Raw genomic sequence first — 17,584 nt, 5'->3', positions numbered from 1 at the left:
GTTTAACTCGGCAACACTTTTACGAGTGCCGGAGTATATATATTATTTTACAGTACTGTACATATAAATTTTAGACTACTTCAGAAAAAAAAAATAATAAAGAGTACACACACATACGTACTGCACATTTATACACATACACTGTAAATAAAACAATTGAACATAACCTTTGACCAAAATGGAGAAGTTTTTACCCCAGGTGATAATCTGTAAAGACAGAGTAATAGAATAAGAGTAGATATATTCAAGAGTTTTATTTGACGTTCAAATTCCCATTGACAACATTGGCATTGCAGTGATTTTGTTTCTACAAGGAAAAGGAATAATACCATGGCAGAAAGATGGATATTTTGTTGTCACGGACGTTTCCATCCATCAGCCTTTTGACTTGTCTACACACCATAACACACAATCCATTAAAAATATGAAGTACTTTGCCGACCTGAGCTACAAGCAGATAAGTGAGAAGAGCGACGTGTGGGTGACACATTTAGGAATTTGGTAGCATTGAAAGATGAACACAAAGTACAGTGAAAGGAGCGGTCCAATGAATGTATTATTAGAAGTGAGAAGCAGTTAAAAGTCTATACTGGAGGAGGCCATACAATCAACGTGTTCAACGGAGTAATTTTAACAAGGAAAAGTGACAAGAAATATATATTACCCTCACAGGAAAGGCATGTATTTAGTGGCAGATGTTGCCCAAAATCAGTCATCCCTCTACATTTAGAACACATAAAGGCAAAAAAGTGCAAAACAAAACAAAAAATATGGTTCAGATTGGCTTGAGATGTAACATCCACCAATTCAAATATATATGTAATTTATATATACAGGTATATATGTATAGATGTAGTTCAAAACGATTATTTTTGACAGGCAATGGAAAGAGAACAGAAAAAGATAAAAGGCTTCTTGGGATGCTGAGCTTAGCCAACATCACACATTACTAAGCATCAACCAGTCCAGTTATGTTCCCAATTGGTTTCAACATGGTGCCGTCATCCCGTCCAACTAGTTGATGGCTCACTGCGGAGTGCCAGTGGGAGGGCGCTGTTCTCCTCTTGTGTGATCTTCAGACACCAAGTTTATCAGGATTGAAGTGAGAGAGGGAGGCGGTACATCCGTGAGTGGCTTCTTATTGCGTGAGGAGGATGAAATGAAGGAGGAAGACTTGCAGGGAAGCGTGTTCCCTGGGAGCGAAGTGTGGGTGACTGATCCGCCGAAAGCCAAGAGTGGAGGTGTGCCAGGTCGTCCCCTCAGCAGCAGCCGCCGCCACCTGGCGACTTCGGTCTGTCGTTACGATCCAGTTTTATGGGCTCCAGGAAGTCGTTGTACGGCTCCACCTCGGTCTCCTACGAGAGAGATAAGACATCGGTGGTGGAAGTGATCAAGCACAAATACAGAATCTCATCACTCTCTTACTTGTGTCTCAAATCAGTGTTCCCCATTGTAATGAACTGAAATGCCGTTAATCCATTCTAACAACCAAATGTGAATTAAGCAGCAAAATTCACCCGGTTTTATCCAACTCAGAGGGCAGCCAAATGGCTGCAGGAGCATCGGTGGCTGCTGTTTTTGTTTTGTTCACTCAAACGACAGCAAAACAGAAGCTCGCCTGCAAAATGAAATCCACCCTAAAAAAAAAATTAAAAAAAGAACCCCCCCTCCCCAAAAAAAAGCAACAGTTTCTAACTTAAAAAAAATTAATAAATACTCGTTGGGGCACTCACAAGTCAAGGTTACAATGTGCTTCCGATTTTCCGGCTACCTATACTTGACTTGAGTATTTATGTTGATGACGTTTCATTTTTACTCCCTACACTTGAAAACAGATTTCTACATCTTTGTCCAAATAGGTTAATTGCTAGAGATGCACTGATGCACTACGTTTCTTGTACGAACTATACTAGCAAAATGCTGCGACACTAACACACCACTACCACATAACCAGCCGGACATAAATCACCTTCCAGCATGGAAGTTGCATTTAAGGTAAACATGGATGACAACACTTTGTCAGCTGCCTGTAAATTATACTCTGCAAAATAGAGGATGAAATTTAGAGCCCCATCCCTGGCTCTGTTCCGGCCGGGCCAACTGCATCCCCGTCACGAAGGCGCTACAGCGTGACACATCGATTAAAGAGCAGTACGCAATGCACCGTCACAGATTCATTTTTATAACTTCAAACGTATTCTCAAAAAACAGAAGCAGCCCACAGAGTCTGTACTTCACTTCAACTAAGTGCAAGAGTGGAATCCCGACTTTCATGCCATCTCTGGTCAAAAGCACATTCGAAGGTGCTACACACGACGGCGCGTGGTGCAGCACGTCCAGCTGCTGCCGCTCACCTGTTTGAGGGCGTTGCGTGCGATAGTCTGGAAAGCTTGCTCGACGTTGATGGCTTCTTTGGCGCTGGTCTCAAAGTAGGGAATGTTGTTCTTACTCTGGCACCAAGCCTGAGCCCTTTTGGTGGTTACCTGCAAGTCGACAAGAAAAAAAGGCATTCCAGTGAACGGCTGACATCGGCAGAAAGGTCTTTTGCCAGTTTTGTTGTTTTAGGACGCTGTGTTTATGGGCTCCCAAGTCCAATATTTACTGTTATACTGGAGTTCAAGGTTGTCAATTCATACTTGATGTTGTTTCGACAGCTAACTTAAAACTGCAGGAAGAGCTTTGCATTCAGCATGTCTTCAAGGGCAGAGTCTCTTTGTAAATGCAGGCGCACTCGTACTGCTTTCTCATTCTTAAGCGATGCAGTCCGGTTGCATAAGGGTGGAACATTGCACACAAAAAAAAATGGTAAATTGCCATAGTAGGTGGAGATGTGCGAGGGAGGGAGGGAAGGCGGGAGCGGGTTTTCCTTTTATGTTGTATTTTGACGTTTTTAATGTACAGCACTTTGTGTTGCATCCTATGTGTGAAAAGTGCTATATAAATAAAATTTGATTGATGTGGCATTTTGCAAATGATAAGCATACAATGTAAACATGTTGTTTTTTCCATAAGCAGAAATGCATGCAAAACAAAATGGTTTAAATTCCTGGTTTATTCCCACGAAATCCAGTTACTCCAATGGAACGTTTCCATATTTGAAAATTGCCCAAATGTTGTGTACTGTAGTGTGGGCAACAGCGAGGTAAGTGACATCATCCCTCATGCCAACCTGTCTGTTCTCCAAGTCGATCTTATTGCCGAGCACCACAAACGGGAAATTCTCGGGGTCTCGAGGGCTGGCCTGGATCAGAAACTCATCTCTCCAGCTGTCCAAGGTTTTGAAGGTGTTGGGCGCAGTCACGTCAAACACCAGCACGCAGCAGTCCGCTCCGCGGTAGAATGCCACGCCCAACGACTGGAACCTCTCCTGGCCTGCCGTGTCCCAGATCTGCGCAGTCAAATGGACACCATCAATTCAATACACCGCTAATTCGACCGCCAAGTGCCGGGATGAGATCACACTGTTGACGTGAATTAACAGAAAGTCCCACTTGCATGTGTAACGGTGACAAACCTGCATGGTAACAAGCCGGTCATCCACCATCACCTCCTTGGTCAGAAAGTCGGCGCCTATTGTAGCTTTGTACTGGTTACTAAACTTTTTGTTCACATACTGGTTCATGAGAGACGTCTTTCCAACGCTGGTGGGACACAACAGACAGCAGGACAGCTCAATTATTAGCAAGTCAAAATGTGCCATGCTGACAGACTTCTACACAAAAACACTGAATGATGTCATTAAAGCGAAAGGTGCTTCATTCATTCAACTTGTGGTCTGCATTCATTTTATCGGCGGGGTGTTTAAAATATCACATTTTGTTTGCTTTTTTTTTTTTTTTTTTTCAAAGAGCGCTTAATTTTCCACACAGGGGATTCGGTTTAGGACAGAGTTCTGCGACTGAATTTGTATGAAAGTCAGAACTAAGGTTGCATTTATAGAAACTTTGCAGAATATGCCATTGATTAATTAAGAAATTTGATCATTGATTTTGTATGATTAAACAGTAAATGGCGCGTGCATGTGTGGTAAAGGTATTGTTTTTGTCCACTTGAGGTCACCATCCTCATGTTCTATTGTAGTATCTGTGACGTTGAATGAGCATGGCTTAGAAAGGCGTAGCGACGTACGGTGAGTGACGTGGGTGTCAGCGAATAACATTGTACAGTAGGCTGGCTGTGATGACGAGTTATGGCCATCAACAGCTCAAATGTGCGTATTACGCATTAGATCTGTTTTTTTTCCAGTTGTTTATCAAAGCCAACAAAACTGCACTGGCGGTTGCGTCTATTCTTTATCATTTGCAGGGGCATAAAAATACAGTTGAAGTAGCGATAGTAAACTACACTAGTGATCAAGCTATTTCCGGTGTGTTGTGTTAGTACACATTGCACTTTTATCTACCTTGTCACATATACCAAACTTTGGACATTCTGTCTCTTAGGATCCTTTCCTACTGGCTTGCAGCCATTGCACTAACCTATTTCTACAGAGTGGTGCATGTGACTGCAGTAACAATCCATGTGCAAAAATGATACCTGCGAAGCTTCAAGGCAAAGATTTTACTTAGAGGAAAATCAACCCAAACGTTTTTTTTCAAGAATATGTTCCAAGCAGGTCCACTAGTTGAAACACGTAAGTCTGATTGATATTGCGTTTGTGTAATATGAGTTAAGCAGCAAAATCCACCCCTTTTTAGCCATCTAAGGGAGCGGCCATTTTGTAACTTCAGTCGATTGAAAATGACCTCACAACTGCTCGAGGTTCAGGTAACGACCAATCACGACTCAGCTTCAAAAAACAGGTCAGCTGTGATTGGTTGTTACCTGAGCCCTGAGCTGTTGTGATGTCATTTTCAATCGACAGATGTGACAAAATGGCCGCCCTCAGAGATTGCTAAAAACGGGTGGATTAACTCTTATTCCACAAACGCAATATTTATTAGAATGCATTATTTCAACTTGCATTGAAAAAAATATGTTTGGGTTGGCTTCCTCTTTAACCTACCTAACCTTACAGTGCTGCAAAAAACCTTTTTTTTTTTTAAGGCGGAGGTCGGCCCGAGCATGTTTTTTTCGAGTGATGGGAAAGTTCCCTGACTGCGATGTCAACTTTCCACCAAAAAAGGGTGCTAATAGACTGTGAAAAAGGTCATGATTGGTTAAGTTAGCGTGCAATGAATGGGCTTATGTGACCTGTAAATGTCTGTGTTAATGTCCAATAGTGCCCAGAAATGATTTGGGGCAACAAAAAAAAAAGGAACCATTTTTTGAAGTCAGCTTGGTTGACTTTTTTTTTTTTTTTCCCAGAAATGTCCGGTCCAGGTCCTGACAGCGACCCCCACCCATTGTGAGACTCTTTGCTGTGATCGATGGCTTTTACCTTATTTGTCTACACCATTGTAAATGGTTAGGGTACTCGGATGGAAACAATTGTAAAACATCGGCCGAATTCCCGATGATGTTAGGGGGCTAAAATCAGCCAAATTAATTATTATTATTGATTAAATCAGCGGGGCCCTAACAGTGACCTCAAAACGTCTTATGTCGGCATTGTAATAAGGAGCCCCGTCCCCCGTATTCAGTGCATCTATAAAGAATATGACATGACAACTAAAACAATCAAATAAAAGGACAACTCACCCAGAATCTCCCAGGATGATGACTTTCAAGAGAACTTTCTTCCTAGAGGTCATTTTTCAAAGAGCTATGTCAAACAAAGAAAAAAGAAGGTTTGCCATGATTTCTCGGACCAAAAATCATGTTAACAGATAAGCTGTTAAAAATAAATGTGTGTGTGCGTGATGCTAGATACACTTGCACCAATCAGCTGTGAAAAAGCAGTCATGTGCTTTGTAAGCCGTTGGACAAATCACGAGAAACACATCACCCCTTCTCTACTCTGCAAGTCACACTTTATTACTGTACAACTCTATGTCACAATTCCCTCTGTTGATTTAAACTACAACAATGCAGAAAGATTTGTGGGATTTCTTATTCAGGTGTGCATGCTGCCAAACCCCCGTTAAAACTAATAGAAATCTCTCAGTAGTGAGTAGTCCTGCAATACTTGTGTAAGAAATGGCAGTTACTCATTAGGCAAGATGCGCTTTACTTCTTTCTTTTTTTTTTTATTGTACAGAACAGAGTAAACCGTTCGTTCTCAGACTGAGTCTGTAGAACACTGAAACTAAATATCTTTAATCTCTCCTATAGATTCCAGCATTCACCTCACATTCCTTGCCAGCAGTTAATCTTTAGTCCAATACAAGATTATTGACTTTCCTTTTTATAGAAGAAACCAGCAGGCAGTTCAAATATCTAAATAAAGATTTAGGGGATGGAAACAAAATACAAAGCTGTCCATGTGCCTAGTCTTATCTTGAAATTTATCTCTGCACAAATATGCTCCACAGATTGAACCCTGCCTTTCATAAATGCACTTTGCCATATCCAACTGCCAGACATCAGAGAGTTTCTTGGGAGACTGAGCAGAGTGAGCAGAAGTTGACTGCTTTCTTTTTGCCATTTCATTTTAGTGTGAAAGTCATTAATAAAGATGGATGGAAACCTAAATGTACCTTTGTGAAATACTTTTTTTCTTTTACTACTATTGTAAGTTACTCAGTAAGACGCAGTATTATTAGTCACTTTTCACAAGGGATAAAGAATATATGCCCATGAACATTGTTATTAGGGCCTGACTCATTATGATCCATCTGATTTAATCGGCTGATTTTAGCTATTTCAAAATCAGCAAATCTCGTTTTTTTACTTTTAATTTTACACAATACAACTTAAGACAAAGGTAATGAAATGCAATCACCACCCCTTTGAAAAAAAAACAACAACAAAAAATCTGGCCAGATTTTTTTCTTTCCGTTTTAAACACAATACAACTTTATCTATATAGCGCATTTCATAACAGCTACCGCGGTAACAAAGCTCTTTTACATTACAATAACAAAATAGCAATAAAATAAGTGGTTAAATCAATCCTGGCAAATGAAAAGCAGTTTCTTATCCAAACGGCTAAAATCAGAAATGTGCCGTGAAATACAAATGGTAAAACAACGCTGCACATGAGTTCCTTTGTATTGAAAATTGAGTTAATCCGATCAGAACATGATCTTTGCCAGGTGTTGTCGTTTAGATTGGTACAATATTGTGTAACTTCACGTCATCCAGTACAGAGTGAGCAGCGTGTATCGACGTGAACTCTGTGAGTCATAGCTGAGTATAAATCTGACATGCACAGAAAAAAAAAAAGTCTTCCTGGCAACAGAATCAGGCACATTTTTATATTTAGATGTAAAATGCATTAAATCATATCCGAATAAATGTGCTAGCAAGCATTCGTGCACTTATATGATTCTCGTTTTTTTTTTTCTTGTGTGAATCCTTCACATTCTAGGAAACAATCTTTAAGAATAATCGACATGGTCCTGCCGTCTTTCTTGATGGAGTGGGGCCCAGAGGAGGCCTTGTTTTGAAAAAACAGCTCTACATTTGTGTTGATCCCAGCAGAGTAATCACAATTCTCTCGACTCCACATCGTAAAATTACCACACTTACTTTTGTTTTGTAACACAGAATTTGTCCTCTCGCCGGCTGGGATGTGCTGGCTAACGAGCTAGCTATTGTTGATCACTGACAGCTAACTAGGTGCTACGTCAGCTAGCTCACCGGCACTTAAATCTTTGCCTAACTTGATATCGTTGTTGTGACAGATTTAACTATTTTTGGCAACAAAAACAAAATGTATCACAAACAAGAGGCAGCTAATCGTCACTTGGCAAATTTGGCACTTAGTCGGAGGGCTAGCCGACCAGCGAGCTAAGAATATGCTCCCCTCTTGGATCTTCTCTTCCCCTTTCACTTCCTCCTTCGAAACCCCTCCCACATGACGTCACGGCCAAGCCGTAAAACCACTCGCTTATCGATTACATAGATAGATAGATAGATAGATAGATAGATAGATAGATAGATAGATAGATAGATAGAACATGACAAATATTACACATAGCTTGATATGTACGTAACCTAACCAATCATTCTTCTGAAAAATAAAATAACAAAATTCAGGTCATAATTCCAGTGTTGTCCAGGATAAGGTGCATAAATGTGAAATTATTCCGTCCTGTCTTTAATGTAATAGTACTTTTCTGATTATTTATTTGCATTTGCATTTGTTTATTAAGACATACCAAAATCACAACGTATTATGGTTGCAACGGTTTGGGATGATGAACTTCAGACTAAGGTTATGTCGCATTGTAGATAATAAGCACCCATTCGCTCCGATTGAATGAAAAACAAATAGAAATGTCATCACCCACCACGAGGTGGCAGTGTCTACTTGCTTAGATTACAAATAAATTCACTGCTGGTACTTCAATCCATAGTTTTGATTTTGTACTTTTCCTACGTTACCGGCTAGGTAATTTTCACAATAAAAACAAAACATTTTGAGTGCTTTGAGGGTCTTCCATGAAAATATGAAACTGATATTGTGCGACCGTGTTTAACATAAATGACTATTGCAGAGTGATAAGACCATACATGACAAGTTTAAAAACAAACAAACTCTGGCTTGCTTGTTTCTGCAGATGGAACTGGTGGAAAAAAATACGATAATGCTAAATCTAGAATATGAAGCACAATAATCATCACTGAGACTTCAAATCAGAGACCTATTCATGTGTTTTAATCAAACATAAAAAGGCTGAATTGATATAAATCCGGGGTATTAATTAAACAAAAATACACATTGCTGTGAGGTCAGACGTCACTAGTACAACTCCTCATCGATTAATGACTTGATTTCAGTGCGTCTGGATACGTTGGTCACATGAATCTTGACTGATACCTTTTCTTCAACTGGATTTCAGTGTGTCAACTACTTTTTCTCACCACTGTTTGTGCACCTCGTTAGCGGGTGCTCAGAGCTCTTTCTAACCGGCTCTACTTTGGTGATTTTGGAGAAATTCCTGCCTTCCCTCACCTATTCAAGGCCGTCTTTATGACCGCATCGGAACTCCGTTTGTAAACAAAACACTGTGACACAAAAGAAGGTGAGTAGATGCCACAAAAGACTAGGCTAATAGAGCCACATTCTTGAAGCATCTGCTATATTTCTTCATCCCCAGTGTAGATATGTATAACCAAGACATGGTTTAAGTGTGGGCAGATTGGAAAAAAAAATGTTTCACCTCGCGCCTGACCGATACGATATATATATATTTTTATTTTTGTTTTTTATTTTTAGGCCGATGCTAATTTCGATATTTCCACTGGTGGAGCTAGAGAGGGGGCCACAGGGGCACTGCCTCCCCCGCCCCCCGCCCACACACACACAACTGACATATGCTTTGACCCTCCAAGTGCCAGACCAGATAATTAACTTTTGGGTATTTTCTGATTTTTCCCGGGAATTTTTCTCCACATTTCAACCCCCGTCTCCCGTATTGAATGTGTTGAATTTTCATCAGCGTTATCAGAGGAATTTCTTGGCTTTATAATTTTTTTTTGTCCCTAAAAGGAGACTTGAGGTTGTTTTAGTGTTTTTATGCATGGTGTCTGTTGTATTTGTGTTATTAATTTGTTTACTGTCTTTGTAATTGTATGACTGATTTTTACTGCATGTACAACACTTTGTACATGCAACAATGGTTGTTTTTAAGTGCTCTATGCTTAAAATGTTGAAATGTGTTAATGTGTGTAAAAAAAACAATAAAAAAAATAAAATCTGATACATTCCGATTCTGAAAGAGCCAATATTGATCAGTCCCTACTTTCAACATAGCCTCCAACATGTAAATGTTGTGACTACCTACTGTCTACTATTCTAAAACTGAAAAGTATGTAAAAGTCCATGAACCATAAACTCTTTTAAGATACTTCCGTGTGTGCGTGTGTGTGTGGGGGTGTGTGTGTGTGTGTGTGGGGATCAGGGGGTGGGTGCATTAGTCCGTGTCAGACAGCAATGAGCGCCGCAGTTATCTTGGAATCTGAGCCAAAGCAGAGTGAGAGCAGGAGAAAGAGGATGACCAAGACTGAGATCCACTGAGCAGTAGAAGAAGAAAAAAAGAGAGATGACCTTTGTAGCAAACAGGGCACAGGAGGACAAAAACAGAACAATCTAAAATCAAAGGATAATCTAGCAAACACTCTATGAAGAGCCACTTCCTGAAATGTGACAAGAGTGGAAGTTTGCAGGGATCAAGAACAACAGGACAGACACCTCCAAGTTGGACAAACATCACCTCGGGCCTCCAGGGGTAACATCTTCGTTTGCTCGTGATTCCTCTTGGTTCATCGGGCATGCTTGCGCTGTTGTCACTTTGTGTGGGAGCGTTGCTCTCCTGTCAGGCATCTTCGGACTGCACACAGCCTCCCTGCAGGGACAATCTGGTGGCAGCACCCATCCCACCTGTTACCGGAATGGGAACCGGCGCGTGTGAGGGTCAACAGGCCTGCAGGAAGGGAATCTCGCTTCCGGCCATCTCACATGTCCCTTGGAAGGTGGAGCACAGGCCGGACTTCCCCCAGGTTCAGCCGCAGGTGAGTGACAGCTTCTCTTCGCTAAATCTTACATCGCCAAACGGCACTGTGACCTGGAGTTCTTGGATGCGGAGTCGGAGACCAGACAGGTCTTTTCTCACGGGACAGAAAGCCCACTAAAATTAGTCGCACCTAAGAGCGTGTGCGAGGATAAAATTAGTTGTGCTTCGGAAATGTACTCATTGTCTGCTTTGCGCTGAGCTCAGGCGACAACAGGTGGATGAGTGACGGCGCGGTTGATGTAAGTGGCGGCGGGTTTTGAATGTCGGTTAGCGCTCGGACATTCACCTTGCCTACATAACGAGCGACATATATTTTCTCCTATAAAAGAGAGTGCACGGCCGCTGTCTTTGCAGGGCGGAGGCGTGAAGGGGCGCCTGCTTCAGCTGCAGCGCTGCATGCGGTCTCTCCAGGAAACGGGGGGCGCTTGGATTGGCCAGGACAGCCACTCTCTGGGGACCATCCTGGCGCTAATGGCAGCCGTGCTGACGGAGTGTGACCTCCACTGTCGCAGCCAAGCCCTCGGGGCCATGGCTAAACGACTGGGTTAGCGCCGTGCGTTTCTATGCGCCTCCCTCCCTTCTCCACAACACAAACGGGTGAACAAACACACGCATGCTGGTGCACTCGCTCCCACACGGAGAGTAAACAGAATCCCAGTGAGGCCTGCTAAGTGTCGGTCATAGGTGAGTGCATCAGAATTTAACTGAACGGGGAAGAAAAGGAAACAAATGTCCTCATGTGCACGGACACCGATTTGATGGCTCATGACACGAGGGGCATTTAAAAAGAGCTCTCACAGAAAGAGGAGCCGCAAAGCTTCTATTTCCATGCGGGACACGAGCGACGCAGCGTGCTGATAACCGAATGTGTCTCTGCGTCGACAGAGGGTGCAGCCGTGGGAAGAGAGAGGGAGAAAGACCTGCTTCTTTTCCTCAAGAGCATAACACATCATCCCCCTACAGGTGACACCTTGAAAGCACACGTTTCGGATCGATTGGTGAACGCGGCGATAGTTTGATCAAATTCATGGAATGAAAGTGAACTCTGCTTGTCAGTCGCGCCTTTGGAAAGGTTGCATCCTCAGGACTGTGCAGAGATTTACAGACTGGGGATCAAAGAGAACGGTATCTACACCATTCAGCCTGACCTGCACAGACCAGCACTGGAGGTATTTCACATCTACCATACCCATTAAACACACATGCGGACGCCCACTGCACTGTGCTTCTTTTAGACCCGGGCTTTGCAATATCAAAGTCTTTGTTTTGGCTCAGGCTAAATGTGACATGGTGACGACGGGAGGCGGGTGGACAGTGATCCAGAATCGTCAGGACGGCTCAGTGGACTTCAACAGGACATGGCAGGAATACCGGGAAGGCTTTGGCAATCCGCAAGGGGAACACTGGCTGGGCAACGCGGCTCTGCACACGCTCACGTCCGCCGGCCAACACCAGCTTCGTGTAGAGCTGGAGGACTGGCACCAGCAGAGCCGCCAAGCCACCTACAACAACTTCAAAGTAGCCGCAGAAGCACAGAGGTGAACGACATGCTTGGTCTTGCTTTATGAAACACACACCCTTGAATTCCTCTAAAACCCCATTTTTTTATTTATTTTTTTTTTAAATCCACCGCAACATGGGCAGACCTTCCAAGTGCCCGAAATGACCATGTTGTCTGTTTCCTCCAGGTACCGCCTGACATCCCGTGAGTATTCTGGCGACGCGGGCAACGCATTGAGCTACAGCAAACGTTACAACCACGATGGCAGATTTTTCAGCACCACTGACAGAGATCACGACCGCTACGCTGCCGGAAACTGTGGCCACTACTATGGCGCGGGCTGGTGGTTTGACGCCTGCCTGGCCGCCAACCTGAACGGGCACTACTACCGGGGCCGCTACAGCGGTGTGACAAACGGTATCTACTGGGGGACGTGGTACATCCTGACTGATGGGCGAACTGGCGAACGGTACTCCTTCAAGAGCGTGGAGATGAAGATAAGACCGCGGAATTTTGCAGGTTCATCATAAAGAGGGGGGAAAAAAAATAGTCACGCAAATTGCATTGATGATCATTTGCTAGTTGCGGTCACTTTATAGATTACACCATTTTACTTTAAACTCTCAGGTTAAAGGAAAAAAAATGTGAAATATATATAGCATGTATACTTTTCTGTTTGAGAAAACACAGTTAGGATATGTGACAGAAATAAATGAATGATGCTTGGATAGTCGAAATAAATTCCAGAATGTAACTTCAAACTAGCCCACTGTGGTATTTGAGTTAGCTTGCAACTCTCTCAGCATGTCATTCACGCAGCACAGAGATGACAGGCATTCTACAAGCTTGCTAATAGAGCTCTGTGGTCTGCCCGCAACTCTGTTAACACACATCTCAACAATGACACCAAAGACAGACACGTTCTCTCTTTGCACAAGCCGTTTTTCACACTTCACTGTTGTCGCACTCTTCTACAATGGATGTAAAATATAACCACAGCCCTGTGCAAATGTTTTTTGGGATCTAAAAAAATGAGACCAAGATAAATCATTTCAAAACTTTTTTTCCACCATTAATGTGAACTGTGATTTATACAGCACATTGAAAAAAAAAAACATTTTTCAAAGGGAAGTAGAAATATACTGAAACAATGTGGTTGCAAAATTGTGCACACCCTTTTTAACTTTGTTCAGAATGAACCTCAGTAATAATAATCTCATGTTTATTTGGAGTCAGCAGTCTAACTACCCCAAAATAAAGTTCAGTTGTTCTAGTAGGATATTCCTAACATTTCCAGCGGAAGGCTGAATTCTTTTAGGATATTTGGAATTATTTCATAAGGACCCAAACCCAAACAAACTGCCCGAAACCATGATGCTGCCATCGTGATGGTGTTCTTTTCGTGATGAGCTTGCATCAACCTTACCTTTTGAAATTATTACCAAAAAAATTCAGCGTTGGTTTAAACGGACCGTAACATATTTTCCCACAAGCGTTTGGGAGCTATTACTGTAAATGTGTGTTAAGACTTTATGCCTTACCACCTTATTCCACAAATGCAATCTTCAATGCAACAAAATGTTACTACAAATGGTCAGGAAAAGCCTACTAGAACATCTTAACTTTATTTGGGTTAATTAGAGGCACTTTAAATAGTGACAAGTGTGTTCTGACTCCAATTTAACATCACTTTTTATGTGATTGCATAATTCTCATAATTCCCTTTGCCTTTCACTTATAAGAGGATGTACACTATTTTCTCAGTTATTATTTCCCTTATCTTAAACATTTCATTTTTTTTTTTAAGGACATAGCTCACAATAATGGTAGAAAAAGTTTTGAGATTTTTTTATCATAAAAACCTAGCATTTTAACAGGGGTGTGTAGACTTTTTATATCCACCATTGGTGCAGATCACACTAAACTACACCTGCTTTTGCATCAAGTGAGTGGCTCCCTCTCTGGCTGGGCTTCACACAAACCTTTGAGTGGTGTGTAGGTGTGTGCGCGTGTGTGTGTGTGAATGGTCAGTGAGAGTGTGAATGGCCGTGCCAATTTTAGCGGCGTTCACGACGAGCTGTCAGTCTCTTCATCCAGACGGGAGTCTATTGTTAACAACTGAGGGGGCTCGGCGGGCTCTGATCAAAACACAAAGACTCTTGAGAGCAACTTTTAACCTGGCTCAGTACTTCACTATACAAGCACGTACATATGCACGCACACACACACACACTTGCTCTCTCAACTGAGACACTGTCAGAAATAGTGATACTGCACTAGTCCATTTCTGCCCCTGCTTGTCAATTGACTGTAACCTAAATATGTGAACTTTTTATTGGATTACATAATTTTTTGGAACCTATAGTTTTAGCGATACCTGTATGTTCCAAAACAGAGTACAGTATACTCTCTTTAAGTATAGTCAGTTAATGGTGACATAGCTATTCCTGTGAAAGTCCTGAGAAGTGTTACATACTTAATCTCATGAAAACGGTAGCACAGAAAACAATGGAGAGCATGCAGCTATTGGGTGGTGTTTTTTGTTGTTGTTGTTGTTGTTAAAATCAGTTCATTTTCATCATCATTTATCCTATTGAGGGTTACGGGCAACTGGTTGCCAGTCCATCACAGAGCTAGTGTTTGTCCTATAGACAAACAGGCGCTCACACATTTGGGTAATTTAGAGTCTTTATTTAACTGACCACGCATGTTTTGGAGATAGAGCTCCTGGAGAAAGGATTTTAATCTCAATTAATTCTGTATGCGGCCTTGAAAAAAAACTGACACCATAAGCAGTTAAGGTAAAAATAAGATCCCCTGAGTCTGCTCTTTGTGCTACTGCAGCAAGAAGGAAAAAAAATGTTCTGCCCCCTGGTGGCTCAAGAGTATAACTGGAGAATTGTACTGATGATAACTGCAATTGATTAGTCCTGTATTGACAGACTTAGCCTCTTGTCTATCTAATTTAACTTAAGGTGATTCAGAACTTTAGACTCCGATAAGTTTAGAAAGTACCGATAATGCTGAGACTCAGAAGGAGCAGTAAATCACAAAACATTGCTTCGCGTTCATGTCATCAATGATGTGCCGATAATCGGTGTCGTTCATATCCGATTTTGCCCGTCAGGCGTTTTCCCTCTCTAATTGCCCGCTGAAGGTTTTTTGTCTTCCCCGCACCTTTTTATTGTGTACCCGTTATTCTGTGGTGTCGTTAGATATCAATCAGTCCTCCTATCATCTCCTCTTATCCTTTCTGTATCCATCAGTCTTGTTGACAAGGGAGGAACAGCGGCTCACAGTTGTGTCACCACAGTATCCTGGCACAGTGTCTGGAGTGGGGTGATAGTGGTGCTGTTGTGAGCTGTGAGGGGTACCGCCGTGCTCAGTTGCCCCAGAGCCGGAAGCCCAAGATGGGCAGCGGTTAGCTTGCACATCCCTCTGAGAAGCTCTGAGCTCCCATAAGGGAAGTCCCCCCCATGACTTGTGTCATTCATTAATGCCTCCATAACCGAAACAGATATCAGAGAGAAAACAGAGACCTTCCGCATCTTCGTACCACTTTTGGCCTACTGATAAAGTAACTGACAGTGACCTCTGTGCCCCCTGGGGCAAAAATTTGCGAGAATTGTCTTCTGCAAGTGTCACGAAAAACGCTAGCTTCTTTTCATCGGTAATCTGGAAGGAAGTGGATTTATCGAGCGTAATCAAAAAAAAACAAAAAACACCTCTGTGGCGACCTGAACAAATCACTTCAAAATGTTTATTAGTGCCCTAGCAACATTATCATCTCGGACGCAAATTAAGCCTTCACACAGATTTATTTAACATTTTTGGGGGGGGACTAATCATGTGATCTCAAAGTGATTTACAGGGATTCACTCACAATATACTAACTAAATGTTCTGTGAGAGCCTTTGCAAGCCAGACCTTGCAACAAATGTGTTTCCTGGCTCAGGCTTTTTATGCATTGAAATAGAAGGAGATGCGAAGAGCGGCGCAACCAAGGAATCAATCAAAGTATCGATATTGAGAAGGATAGCATAGCATATGAAGGCAGACATCATCATCATCATCATCATCAGACATATCAACTCTTGAAGGGTCCAACAAGCTCTCATCATGACTGCGTTGATAACACAGAAAGAAAACAGCTCATTGAACAGCAGATGGCAGCGTTGTACTACAGACGGTAGACTCAAAAAATGCTCTATTTTACTGCATACTCTCGTCAGCCGTTCATCACGGATTTGAATTATCAGTGCTGAACTGTTGCCAACAAAAAAGGTACAATTATTGCATGAAACAACATAAACAACTGAAAAGAGAAGGACATCCCTCAAAGCCTACAAATGTGAATTGTTAAAAGGGTAAAAACAAATAAGTTTGGGGCCAACGGTCGCAATAGGGTAGACTATAAATACTGTGAAATGTAATTTACCCTTCGGCTCTGATTTCTCAAAGTAATTTTAACAGCAATTCACATAATTTCCAGAAAGATGGCAAAACTTGTTGTAGTGTCTATTTTAAACACACTTAAGGTCAAATGTCAAAATGACAACGTGTCTTAAGTGAGAACTGCAGAAGGCATTTCAAAGGCAAATGTCACAATATCGTTTTTGTAGGTGCTATTTAGAATATGATCAGTTTAAATAGTAATGTGTGTACATTAGACACACATGGACCTGACCGCCCGCCATTGGATGAAAATGGTGATGAACTTAGCGGCCTTGCAGTAGTAGAGGGAGCATCGTACGGTTTAATGTGCTCTGAGGGCGATAAGGGTGCTCGTGTGCTCTGTCGGAGGCGAGCAGGCGGGGGTCTGCCTGTGAGGGGGTGAGGCTAAGCGGCAGGAAACGGGAGCGGGCGAAGTTTCAAAAAGGTGTGTGAGTGGAAGAGGCCGTTAGAGGCCTCCCTCCCCTGACCACAGGGCCAAGAGGCAGGCAGCATGTACCTGCTTGCATGAGACCTGCAAGGCAACACAGCAAGCAAGGCAGCGTTCCGTTTGAAACCGGAATTCAACAGAACAAGTGTATCCTGATGTGGTGAAGGGTTGGGGTGAGTGGGGGCAGGGGGGTGGGCGTAAGGCAGAGAGGGAGCGCACAGATGGCACCACATTGCAGGCCTCGCTCCTCCTCGTGTCAAATCTATATTTGCACAAGACGGCTAAAGATGTTGCAGGGAGGGCGGGGGGGACACTAAAGGTTGAAATGTGTGACTTCTGAAACCATTAAATAAACTCCACATATATTTTTGTTATTCTACAACATTCATATCTACCAGGATTGACATTTGATGAAGTCAGGGGCTGGCACACTCCCATGCGATACTTGAATCAACACTGGCCAGACGCTTCATTAGGTACATCTGAACAATCAACAGGAGCTATATCAAAAATGCTGCCTTTATAATGCTCATTTGTGATTGATACCTTCGGGGGAGGTATTCATTTCATAATATGCTGATTGTTGTGGATGTAGTTTTGAGTGGTGTGCAACTGCAGCGCGTCACACCGAGAGCCATT

At 42.4% G+C, this 17,584-nt stretch overlaps 2 protein-coding genes across 3 annotated transcripts in view; one reads left to right on the top strand and one right to left on the bottom strand.

The window, feature by feature from the left end:
* Positions 1-239: 239 nt before the first annotated feature.
* Positions 240-17,584, bottom strand: part of LOC147142008 (ras-related protein rab7-like) — a 23,462-nt gene continuing 6,117 nt past the window's right edge. The window contains exons 1-6 of one of the 2 annotated variants that reach the window (XM_086040076.1): positions 7,573-7,905; positions 5,641-5,704; positions 3,515-3,641; positions 3,170-3,388; positions 2,355-2,483; positions 240-1,355 (exon numbers count right to left, since the gene is read on the bottom strand). In XM_086040076.1, coding sequence (XP_085896202.1) covers positions 1,260-1,355; positions 2,355-2,483; positions 3,170-3,388; positions 3,515-3,641; positions 5,641-5,693 — 624 coding nt within the window. In that variant the 5' untranslated portion in view covers positions 5,694-5,704; positions 7,573-7,905 and the 3' untranslated portion in view covers positions 240-1,259. Of the gene's footprint in view, positions 1,356-2,354; positions 2,484-3,169; positions 3,389-3,514; positions 3,642-5,640; positions 5,705-7,572; positions 7,906-17,584 lie in introns of those variants that run through there. The other variant, XM_086040077.1, reaches the window with a different exon arrangement.
* On the top strand, positions 10,167-12,654 carry LOC147142009 (fibrinogen-like protein 1). The gene is made up of 6 exons (XM_086041160.1): positions 10,167-10,560; positions 10,917-11,106; positions 11,448-11,525; positions 11,619-11,731; positions 11,838-12,100; positions 12,251-12,654. The coding sequence occupies exons 1-6, from the start codon at positions 10,321-10,323 to the stop codon at positions 12,591-12,593; spliced, it is 1,227 nt and encodes a 408-aa protein (XP_085897286.1). The 5' UTR covers positions 10,167-10,320; the 3' UTR covers positions 12,594-12,654.

The sequence above is a fragment of the Filicampus tigris genome, chromosome 9 (genome assembly GCF_054856515.1).
Source record: "Filicampus tigris isolate MCC_2025a chromosome 9, RoL_Ftig_1.0, whole genome shotgun sequence".
Classification (NCBI taxonomy): Eukaryota; Metazoa; Chordata; class Actinopteri; order Syngnathiformes; family Syngnathidae; genus Filicampus; species Filicampus tigris.
The sequence above is the reverse complement of the archived record's forward strand: the minus strand, read 5'-3'. Positions and strand labels throughout refer to the sequence as shown.